The sequence below is a fragment of the Diadema antillarum genome, unplaced genomic scaffold (assembly GCF_040938485.1).
Source record: "Diadema antillarum isolate AM-2024a unplaced genomic scaffold, OU_Dant_1.0 seq00000871_RagTag, whole genome shotgun sequence".
NCBI lineage: Eukaryota > Metazoa > Echinodermata > Echinoidea > Diadematoida > Diadematidae > Diadema > Diadema antillarum.
In genome coordinates, this window is record NW_027271737.1 from 993,668 (window position 1) to 1,005,538 (window position 11,871).

The following is an 11,871-nucleotide window of genomic DNA, read 5'->3' on the forward strand; positions in this document are numbered from 1 at the left end:
TTCACCCATTACTCCTGCACTTTAATTCTTTTTTCTAATTAATCAGTCCTCATCCATCTCTTTTGATCGTGTAATGATCCATTCATATATAACCGGTAACTGCTGATATTCCAACAACACATCAACTTCAGAATTTTAAGTAATCACAAAGAAAAAAAAAAAGATAATTGGCATGTTATTGCTTTGGTAGGTTTATGTCCATATATTTCTTGCTGATTATTCTGGTACTTTATAACAGTGCACTCAACTTATCAGCAACAATTTCACACTACACTACACTACGATTCATTTTTGTTTCATTAATCAGCAACGGGCATGGAAACAACAGTAGTTACAACCGTTGTAACTACAACTGTACCTACCACCACGTCGAAACCCACAACAGTCACTGAAGCTACCACCACAGCTGTTACCACAACAACTCCGATGGGTACTACTAGGATGGAGGAGACCACAACTCTTTCTACTACTACTACTCCTGCTCAGACTACAGCAATGGGTAAAGCCTTGTTCTTTTCTCTCTCTCTCTCTCTCTCTCTCTCTGGCAAATGAACTTTCTTTATAAATTAATATCGTAAGTTAACACTTCCCTTCTATCCCAATTTAAGGCATGGAATTTAGTTGAGAATAATGTTCTAAATTGACTACTGGTGGCATTTTAAGACTTAGGAGATTGTCATCGCTACAATACAATACATTGTTATGTATTCCAAAACAACATTTGCACCAACAACTAAAGTGGTAGTAGTGGAGACAACTGCTACTCAGTCGACCATCACATATACCACTTGAGCAACTGAGCAACCAACAACAGCACCAGGTAATTTCCATTCCATTCTAATACGATTCATGTCCCATTAGTATAAACATCAACGGTAGTGGAACGCTATGGTATGGCCAAAATGTTTTACCCAATAACTGAGACGAACGATTGACCATTCTTTTCAGAATGCTACGAGCCACAAGAGCCATTGCAAGAAGTCACTGCCTTGACATACGAAGCCAGCTTCAGTCAGCCTACTACTATCACTGGAATCAAACTACCTGCTAACAGCTTCCCTACAATGACTACAGTAGTATTCCGGATCAGGCGCGCCGAAGGAGATGAATGGATTATTGTTCCTGCACAGAGCACAGACTCAGGATCTGGTGACTTCTCCGATTCAGGATCGGGAGAGTCAGAGAATCAGGTAAATCCTAAATAGACAAGTATTCCCTTGTTCTACACAGAACATACATTACCACTTCTTGTATTAATACGTTATAAAAGGAAAATGGGCGGTATTTCGCCTGTATCTTCTATTAACCCTTTATGTGCTTTGAGTGTTGATTTGCACGTACAACCCTAAAGCATTGTTTACGATATCCAACAACAGTGGATGATGATAGAGAAAGGCTTAACAATATCATCTATCTTCAATCTTCAGTGTACCAGTCCTACATGTAAAATTTCTACAGTTCATCTACTCTGATTCCTCATACTAATACTTTTTATCTTTCTTAGAAAAGCATAATTATGTGACCCCTTTATTGTAGTCGTATTTCAAACATATTTGATTTTCCAGATTGGCATTTGCATTTTCTGAACGTTGTTTGGTCCAGATATCAAATAGAAAAGTTGTACTAATGCACTGATTAATTTCGTTGTATTCTTCATAGGGAGAAGTGACGTTTTCTTTGAGTGACTCTGCTCCAACTAACCTCTGGCTTCCATCCGAATTGGGGCCTGTGCGAGCTATCGAAGCAAGCTTTGGAGATGCACTTAATCTGGGAAATGAAATCGAGGTCTACGGCTGTCAGGGTAGGTGCACTTAAACCGACTTATTCACAAACAGCACTCTTGTGTGGAAAAGTTCTTTTCAGTTCAAACCGAAAAATCTCGTTCACGAATAGAATTCAAGCAGTTCTATCTAACGTGTCTGTCGTGATCCCCTTAGATGTTCTTATTACGCAGAAAAGGTATGTGCTAAGATTTATTTCTAATCATTTGATTCTTTCTCCATTTATAGATTATAAGACACATTGTATTCCCTCCGTGCTCTATGAACTGTATAATCAGTGAACTTACAGCATTATATTAAAGTTGTTAGCTATTCCAATATCAATTCCCTTAAAACTGAGAGCATTTTCAGTTGTTAGCTATGGCCAGATCAATTTCATTAAAAAGGTTCCTATGGATTTATTTTCCCCTTTGTTTGTATATTACCGCAGGACCGACTCTGGCTCCAACCACGAGAGGTACCTCTCCCCCAGGTAATACATTACATTTTTATAAAAATATTAGGTTTTCTCGGTTTGGTCAAATACCATGAAACATTGAATAAGTAAAAAAAATAATAATATTTCTTTTAAAGCTCAATACCACAGCGAAGCGCCAAACGCTGCAATCTCATTTTTTTTCCTCAACATCTAAAGCGATGACACTGTTTTTTTTTTTCAAAATACACTTGAAATCATCATCTAAGTCAAGGAAAGAAGGAAAATTGTCTTTGAAGATATAATTATTTCATATTTCACCTCCGTCTAATACGACTGTATTCGATCCAGAAGGAGAATGTTCTCATTTGTTTCTTTCTCTCAACATTTACAGAAACGACAACTCTGGGTCAGTCAGGTAGGTCTACGTCTTCATTGTATTTCTAACCTTTTTGAATTAACATGTACCAAAAAAAGAAAATCAGATATCACTAAATGATAATTGCTTTAAGATCAAACTGGTTTCGACTATTCTTCGCCATAAGTCTTCTCTTTAAAAACAAATGTATCTCAACTGTCAAAAACACTGAGTGAAAGATACATGTGTGTCGTTTTCTCCTTTTTCACAGAAGTGACAACAAGGACGCGAACGCGAGCGACAACGACTACTGCTCCAGGAACCGAGCAAACAACAGCAGTAGTAGAGGAAACTACTGCCACTCCTGAAGCAACAACTACAACTCAGACAACTGTTACATCGACCACAACAGCACGACAGGAATCTACAACGCCAGGTAACTTCTCACTTCCATTTTTCCAAGACTCGTGTCCGAAGACGTAAAACCTGAATTATGTCATGTAAAACTAGAAGGCGGTCACTCAACTCTTTCGTGTTAGCGTAACCTCTTCCTTCATCTTCATTCTGCTTGATGGTATCCAGCAACCAAGTTTGCTTAACTAAACGAATGACTAAAATGCATATGTTAATATCTCTTTCAATGACTTTAACGTGTTACTGTTCACTTAACAATATTGTACCCTACAAATTCGTCGTCACGCCCGTCTACATCCAAGACATTTCTTTTATTTACCAGCTGCTTGCAGAAAACCACTGGATGGCGTGGATCTTGATACTAAATTGGAAGTTTTACTTGACAACAATAAAACCAACCTTTGGAGCGAACCTACTTCAGAGAGGACAGTGAAGGTCACTGTCAAATCAGTCGATGACACCTCAGACCTGACGATTAAGATATCAGCTGTCAGCATAAGCACAACCAATGGTTCACCTCCCGATAGCGTTACAATTGGTGTCCTCTCGTCCAGCGATGGACCTGTTGAACGCGAATTTACAGCTCAACCCGGAGACGATCAGACTCAAGGAATGTACGAGCTTCGAAACTTGACTGGTTTGAATGAAGTTTATTTCGAAATCACTCTTCCTGACGACTACAACGTGGCAGATTCGGAATTGACGGTGACATTCAGAGGATGTATTGAAACAGGTAATTTCATTTCTTTATGCGCTGAAGAAGTCCTCATTCATCTCTTTTGTTCTTGTATATGATCTATACATTTCTCCCACTAAATTTAACCACTACCTGCTGATATTGCAACAGCATATCAACTTTGGAATTTTGTGTGATCACAAAAAGATGATTGGCAGGTTATTGATTTGGTAAATTTATGTCTATACATTTTTCACCCATTACTCCTGCACTTTAATTCTTTTTTCTAATTAATCAGTCCTCATCCATCTCTTTTGATCGTGTAATGATCCATTCATATATAACCGGTAACTGCTGATATTCCAACAACACATCAACTTCAGAATTTTAAGTAATCACAAAGAAAAAAAAAGATAATTGGCATGTTATTGCTTTGGTAGGTTTATGTCCATATATTTCTTGCTGATTATTCTGGTACTTTATAACAGTGCACTCAACTTATCAGCAACAATTTCACACTACACTACACTACGATTCATTTTTGTTTCATTAATCAGCAACGGGCATGGAAACAACAGTAGTTACAACCGTTGTAACTACAACTGTACCTACCACCACGTCGAAACCCACAACAGTCACTGAAGCTACAACCACAGCTGTTACCACAACAACTCCAATGGGTACTACTAAAACGGAGGAGACCACAAGTGTTACTACTGCTACCCCTGCTAAGACCACAACAATGGGTAAAGCCTTGTTGTTTATTTTTTCTCTTTGGTTCAATGGGCTTTCTTTAGAAATTCATCGTGTAAAGTCACCCTAACCACCCTATCCCATTCCTAGTCATGCCAGTGTATTAATGAGAAAACCTTATTTTTTTTATCATCATCAAAAGAGACTGTTTTTCAATTACATCTGGAATTTCCGAACATCAAGATATGTAAAACAATAAATCATCATCTAAGTCATGGAAAGCGCTATATACGTAATTTGTCTTTCAAGACCATAGATTATTTGATATTTCAGCTCTGTCTAATACGAATATAATTGATCCATAACGACAATGTTCTCATGTTATTGTTTTTTTATCTCAACATTTACAGAAACGACAACTCTGGGTCAGTCAGGTAGGTCTAAGTCTCCATTATTATAATTGCAATTTTTAATTAACAATTACACACACAAAAATGAGTTATCACGAAAAAATTATTGCTTTAGTATCAAACTGGTTTCGACTCTTCTTCGCTCTAACTCTTCTCTTAAATAAAAAAAAAACAACTTTCTCTCAACTCTCATAATCACTTAGTGATAGATACATGCGTATCGTGTTTTTTTTTTTTTTTTTTTTTTTACAGAAGTCACAACAAGGTCGCGAACGCGAGCGACAACTACTACTGCTCCAGGAACCGAGCAAACAACAGCTGTGGTAGAGGAAACTACTGCAACTCCTGAAGCAACAACTACAACTCAGACAACTGTTACATCGACCACAACAGTAGGACAGGAATCTACAACGCCAGGTAACTTATCACTTCCATTTTTGCAGAACTCGTGTTCGAAGACTTAAAACCTGAATTATGTCATGTAAAACTAGAAGGCGGTCACTCAACTCTTTCATGTTAGCATAACCTCTTCCTTCATCTACATTCTGCTTTATGGTATCCAGCAACCCAGTTTGCTTAACTAAACGAATGACTAAAATGCATATGTTAATATCTCTCTCAATGACTTTAACGTGTTACTGTTCACTTAACAATATTGTACCCTACAAATTCGTCGTCACGCCCATCTACATCCAAGACATTTCTTTTATTTACCAGCTGCTTGCAGAAAACCACTGGATGGCGTGGATCTTGATACTAAATTGGAAGTTTTACTTGACAACAATAAAACCAACCTTTGGAGCGAACCTACTTCAGAGAGGACAGTGAAGGTCACTGTCAAATCAGTCGATGACACCTCAGACCTGACGATTAAGATATCAGCTGTCAGCATAAGCACAACCAATGGTTCACCTCCCGATAGCGTTACAATTGGTGTCCTCTCGTCCAGCGATGGACCTGTTGAACGCGAATTTACAGCTCAACCCGGAGACGATCAGACTCCAGGAATGTACGAGCTTCGAAACTTGACTGGTTTGAATGAAGTTTATTTCGAAATCACTCTTCCTGACGACTACAACGTGGCAGATTCGGAATTGACGGTGACATTCAGAGGATGTATTGAAACAGGTAATTTCATTTCTTTATGCGCTGAAGAAGTCCTCATTCATCTCTTTTGTTCTTGTATATGATCTATACATTTCTCCCACTAAATTTAACCACTACCTGCTAATATTGCAACAGCATATCAACTTTGGAATTTTGTGTGATCACAAAAAGATGATTGGCAGGTTATTGATTTGGTAAATTTATGTCTATACATTTTTCACCCATTACTCCTGCACTTTAATTCTTTTTTCTAATTAATCAGTCCTCATCCATCTCTTTTGATCGTGTAATGATCCATTCATATATAACCGGTAACTGCTGATATTCCAACAACACATCAACTTCAGAATTTTAAGTAATCACAAAGAAAAAAAAAAGATAATTGGCATGTTATTGCTTTGGTAGGTTTATGTCCATATATTTCTTGCTGATTATTCTGGTACTTTATAACAGTGCACTCAACTTATCAGCAACAATTTCACACTACACTACACTACGATTCATTATTGTTTCATTAATCAGCAACGGGCATGGAAACAACAGTAGTTACAACCGTTGTAACTACAACTGTACCTACCACCACGTCGAAACCCACAACAGTCACTGAAGCTACCACCACAGCTGTTACCACAACAACTCCGATGGGTACTACTAGGATGGAGGAGACCACAACTCTTTCTACTACTACTACTCCTGCTCAGACTACAGCATTGGGTAAAGCCTTGTTCTTTTCTCTCTCTCTCTCTCTCTCTCTCTCTGGCAAATGAACTTTCTTTATAAATTAATATCGTAAGTTAACACTTCCCTTCTATCCCAATTTAAGGCATGGAATTTAGTTGAGAATAATGTTCTAAATTGACTACTGGTGGCATTTTAAGACTTAGGAGATTGTCATCGCTACAATACAATACATTGTTATGTATTCCAAAACAACATTTGCACCAACAACTAAAGTGGTAGTAGTGGAGACAACTGCTACTCAGTCGACCATCACATATACCACTTGAGCAACTGAGCAACCAACAACAGCACCAGGTAATTTCCATTCCATTCTAATACGATTCATGTCCCATTAGTATAAACATCAACGGTAGTGGAACGCTATGGTATGGCCAAAATGTTTTACCCAATAACTGAGACGAACGATTGACCATTCTTTTCAGAATGCTACGAGCCACAAGAGCCATTGCAAGAAGTCACTGCCTTGACATACGAAGCCAGCTTCAGTCAGCCTACTACTATCACTGGAATCAAACTACCTGCTAACAGCTTCCCTACAATGACTACAGTAGTATTCCGGATCAGGCGCGCCGAAGGAGATGAATGGATTATTGTTCCTGCACAGAGCACAGACTCAGGATCTGGTGACTTCTCCGATTCAGGATCGGGAGAGTCAGAGAATCAGGTAAATCCTAAATAGACAAGTATTCCCTTGTTCTACACAGAACATACATTACCACTTCTTGTATTAATACGTTATAAAAGGAAAATGGGCGGTATTTCGCCTGTATCTTCTATTAACCCTTTATGTGCTTTGAGTGTTGATTTGCACGTACAACCCTAAAGCATTGTTTACGATATCCAACAACAGTGGATGATGATAGAGAAAGGCTTAACAATATCATCTATCTTCAATCTTCAGTGTACCAGTCCTACATGTAAAATTTCTACAGTTCATCTACTCTGATTCCTCATACTAATACTTTTTATCTTTCTTAGAAAAGCATAATTATGTGACCCCTTTATTGTAGTCGTATTTCAAACATATTTGATTTTCCAGATTGGCATTTGCATTTCTGAACGTTGTTTGGTCCAGATATCAAATAGAAAAGTTGTACTAATGCACTGATTAATTTCGTTGTATTCTTCATAGGGAGAAGTGACGTTTTCTTTGAGTGACTCTGCTCCAACTAACCTCTGGCTTCCATCCGAATTGGGGCCTGTGCGAGCTATCGAAGCAAGCTTTGGAGATGCACTTAATCTGGGAAATGAAATCGAGGTCTACGGCTGTCAGGGTAGGTGCACTTAAACCGACTTATTCACAAACAGCACTCTTGTGTGGAAAAGTTCTTTTCAGTTCAAACCGAAAAATCTCGTTCACGAATAGAATTCAAGCAGTTCTATCTAACGTGTCTGTCGTGATCCCCTTAGATGTTCTTATTACGCAGAAAAGGTATGTGCTAAGATTTATTTCTAATCATTTGATTCTTTCTCCATTTATAGATTATAAGACACATTGTATTCCCTCCGTGCTCTATGAACTGTATAATCAGTGAACTTACAGCATTATATTAAAGTTGTTAGCTATTCCAATATCAATTCCCTTAAAACTGAGAGCATTTTCAGTTGTTAGCTATGGCCAGATCAATTTCATTAAAAAGGTTCCTATGGATTTATTTTCCCCTTTGTTTGTATATTACCGCAGGACCGACTCTGGCTCCAACCACGAGAGGTACCTCTCCCCCAGGTAATACATTACATTTTTATAAAAATATTAGGTTTTCTCGGTTTGGTCAAATACCATGAAACATTGAATAAGTAAAAAAAATAATAATATTTCTTTTAAAGCTCAATACCACAGCGAAGCGCCAAACGCTGCAATCTCATTTTTTTTCCTCAACATCTAAAGCGATGACACTGTTTTTTTTTTTCAAAATACACTTGAAATCATCATCTAAGTCAAGGAAAGAAGGAAAATTGTCTTTGAAGATATAATTATTTCATATTTCACCTCCGTCTAATACGACTGTATTCGATCCAGAAGGAGAATGTTCTCATTTGTTTCTTTCTCTCAACATTTACAGAAACGACAACTCTGGGTCAGTCAGGTAGGTCTACGTCTTCATTGTATTTCTAACCTTTTTGAATTAACATGTACCAAAAAAAGAAAATCAGATATCACTAAATGATAATTGCTTTAAGATCAAACTGGTTTCGACTATTCTTCGCCATAAGTCTTCTCTTTAAAAACAAATGTATCTCAACTGTCAAAAACACTGAGTGAAAGATACATGTGTGTCGTTTTCTCCTTTTTCACAGAAGTGACAACAAGGACGCGAACGCGAGCGACAACGACTACTGCTCCAGGAACCGAGCAAACAACAGCAGTAGTAGAGGAAACTACTGCCACTCCTGAAGCAACAACTACAACTCAGACAACTGTTACATCGACCACAACAGCACGACAGGAATCTACAACGCCAGGTAACTTCTCACTTCCATTTTTCCAAGACTCGTGTCCGAAGACGTAAAACCTGAATTATGTCATGTAAAACTAGAAGGCGGTCACTCAACTCTTTCGTGTTAGCGTAACCTCTTCCTTCATCTTCATTCTGCTTGATGGTATCCAGCAACCAAGTTTGCTTAACTAAACGAATGACTAAAATGCATACGTTAATATCTCTTTCAATGACTTTAACGTGTTACTGTTCACTTAACAATATTGTACCCTACAAATTCGTCGTCACGCCCGTCTACATCCAAGACATTTCTTTTATTTACCAGCTGCTTGCAGAAAACCACTGGATGGCGTGGATCTCGATACTAAATTGGAAGTTTTACTTGACAACAATAAAACCAACCTTTGGAGCGAACCTACTTCAGAGAGGACAGTGAAGGTCACTGTCAAATCAGTCGATGACACCTCAGACCTGACGATTAAGATATCAGCTGTCAGCATAAGCACAACCAATGGTTCACCTCCCGATAGCGTTACAATTGGTGTCCTCTCGTCCAGCGATGGACCTGTTGAACGCGAATTTACAGCTCAACCCGGAGACGATCAGACTCAAGGAATGTACGAGCTTCGAAACTTGACTGGTTTGAATGAAGTTTATTTCGAAATCACTCTTCCTGACGACTACAACGTGGCAGATTCGGAATTGACGGTGACATTCAGAGGATGTATTGAAACAGGTAATTTCATTTCTTTATGCGCTGAAGAAGTCCTCATTCATCTCTTTTGTTCTTGTATATGATCTATACATTTCTCCCACTAAATTTAACCACTACCTGCTGATATTGCAACAGCATATCAACTTTGGAATTTTGTGTGATCACAAAAAGATGATTGGCAGGTTATTGATTTGGTAAATTTATGTCTATACATTTTTCACCCATTACTCCTGCACTTTAATTCTTTTTTCTAATTAATCAGTCCTCATCCATCTCTTTTGATCGTGTAATGATCCATTCATATATAACCGGTAACTGCTGATATTCCAACAACACATCAACTTCAGAATTTTAAGTAATCACAAAGAAAAAAAAAGATAATTGGCATGTTATTGCTTTGGTAGGTTTATGTCCATATATTTCTTGCTGATTATTCTGGTACTTTATAACAGTGCACTCAACTTATCAGCAACAATTTCACACTACACTACACTACGATTCATTTTTGTTTCATTAATCAGCAACGGGCATGGAAACAACAGTAGTTACAACCGTTGTAACTACAACTGTACCTACCACCACGTCGAAACCCACAACAGTCACTGAAGCTACAACCACAGCTGTTACCACAACAACTCCAATGGGTACTACTAAAACGGAGGAGACCACAAGTGTTACTACTGCTACCCCTGCTAAGACCACAACAATGGGTAAAGCCTTGTTGTTTATTTTTTCTCTTTGGTTCAATGGGCTTTCTTTAGAAATTCATCGTGTAAAGTCACCCTAACCACCCTATCCCATTCCTAGTCATGCCAGTGTATTAATGAGAAAACCTTATTTTTTTTATCATCATCAAAAGAGACTGTTTTTCAATTACATCTGGAATTTCCGAACATCAAGATATGTAAAACAATAAATCATCATCTAAGTCATGGAAAGCGCTATATACGTAATTTGTCTTTCAAGACCATAGATTATTTGATATTTCAGCTCTGTCTAATACGAATATAATTGATCCATAACGACAATGTTCTCATGTTATTGTTTTTTTATCTCAACATTTACAGAAACGACAACTCTGGGTCAGTCAGGTAGGTCTAAGTCTCCATTATTATAATTGCAATTTTTGAATTAACAATTACACACACAAAAATGAGTTATCACGAAAAAATTATTGCTTTAGTATCAAACTGGTTTCGACTCTTCTTCGCTCTAACTCTTCTCTTAAATAAAAAAAAACAACTTTCTCTCAACTCTCATAATCACTTAGTGATAGATACATGCGTATCGTGTTTTTTTTTTTTTTTTTTTTTTACAGAAGTCACAACAAGGTCGCGAACGCGAGCGACAACTACTACTGCTCCAGGAACCGAGCAAACAACAGCTGTGGTAGAGGAAACTACTGCAACTCCTGAAGCAACAACTACAACTCAGACAACTGTTACATCGACCACAACAGTAGGACAGGAATCTACAACGCCAGGTAACTTATCACTTCCATTTTTGCAGAACTCGTGTTCGAAGACTTAAAACCTGAATTATGTCATGTAAAACTAGAAGGCGGTCACTCAACTCTTTCATGTTAGCATAACCTCTTCCTTCATCTACATTCTGCTTTATGGTATCCAGCAACCCAGTTTGCTTAACTAAACGAATGACTAAAATGCATATGTTAATATCTCTCTCAATGACTTTAACGTGTTACTGTTCACTTAACAATATTGTACCCTACAAATTCGTCGTCACGCCCATCTACATCCAAGACATTTCTTTTATTTACCAGCTGCTTGCAGAAAACCACTGGATGGCGTGGATCTTGATACTAAATTGGAAGTTTTACTTGACAACAATAAAACCAACCTTTGGAGCGAACCTACTTCAGAGAGGACAGTGAAGGTCACTGTCAAATCAGTCGATGACACCTCAGACCTGACGATTAAGATATCAGCTGTCAGCATAAGCACAACCAATGGTTCACCTCCCGATAGCGTTACAATTGGTGTCCTCTCGTCCAGCGATGGACCTGTTGAACGCGAATTTACAGCTCAACCCGGAGACGATCAGACTCAAGGAATGTACGAGCTTCGAAACTTGACTGGTTTGAATGAAGTTTATTTCGAAAT

The 11,871-nt window shown here is 38.0% G+C and overlaps 2 protein-coding genes across 2 annotated transcripts; both read left to right on the forward strand.

The window, feature by feature from the left end:
• The first annotated feature begins 307 nt into the window (after positions 1-307).
• Positions 308-2,348, forward strand: LOC139740640 (uncharacterized). The gene is made up of 4 exons (XM_071651223.1): positions 308-499; positions 949-1,190; positions 1,660-1,801; positions 2,212-2,348. Exons 1-4 carry the CDS (start codon positions 316-318, stop codon positions 2,310-2,312), a joined length of 669 nt encoding a protein of 222 aa, XP_071507324.1. The 5' UTR covers positions 308-315; the 3' UTR covers positions 2,313-2,348.
• A 4,009-nt stretch (positions 2,349-6,357) lies between these two features.
• LOC139740660 (uncharacterized) lies at positions 6,358-8,431 on the forward strand. Its single transcript, XM_071651235.1, has 4 exons — positions 6,358-6,568; positions 7,018-7,259; positions 7,728-7,869; positions 8,280-8,431. The coding sequence occupies exons 1-4, from the start codon at positions 6,385-6,387 to the stop codon at positions 8,378-8,380; spliced, it is 669 nt and encodes a 222-aa protein (XP_071507336.1). The 5' UTR covers positions 6,358-6,384; the 3' UTR covers positions 8,381-8,431.
• Positions 8,432-11,871: the final 3,440 nt, after the last annotated feature.

Coding starts and splice junctions, on each gene's coding strand:
- LOC139740640 (XM_071651223.1), top strand. CDS start 316: ATGGAAACAACAGTAGTTACAACCGTTGTAACTACAACTGTACCTACC. Junction 1,191..1,659: donor CGGGAGAGTCAGAGAATCAG/GTAAATCCTAAA, acceptor TATTCTTCATAG/GGAGAAGTGACGTTTTCTTT. Junction 1,802..2,211: donor CGAGGTCTACGGCTGTCAGG/GTAGGTGCACTT, acceptor ATATTACCGCAG/GACCGACTCTGGCTCCAACC.
- LOC139740660 (XM_071651235.1), top strand. CDS start 6,385: ATGGAAACAACAGTAGTTACAACCGTTGTAACTACAACTGTACCTACC. Junction 6,569..7,017: donor TGCTCAGACTACAGCATTGG/GTAAAGCCTTGT, acceptor CATTCTTTTCAG/AATGCTACGAGCCACAAGAG. Junction 7,870..8,279: donor CGAGGTCTACGGCTGTCAGG/GTAGGTGCACTT, acceptor ATATTACCGCAG/GACCGACTCTGGCTCCAACC.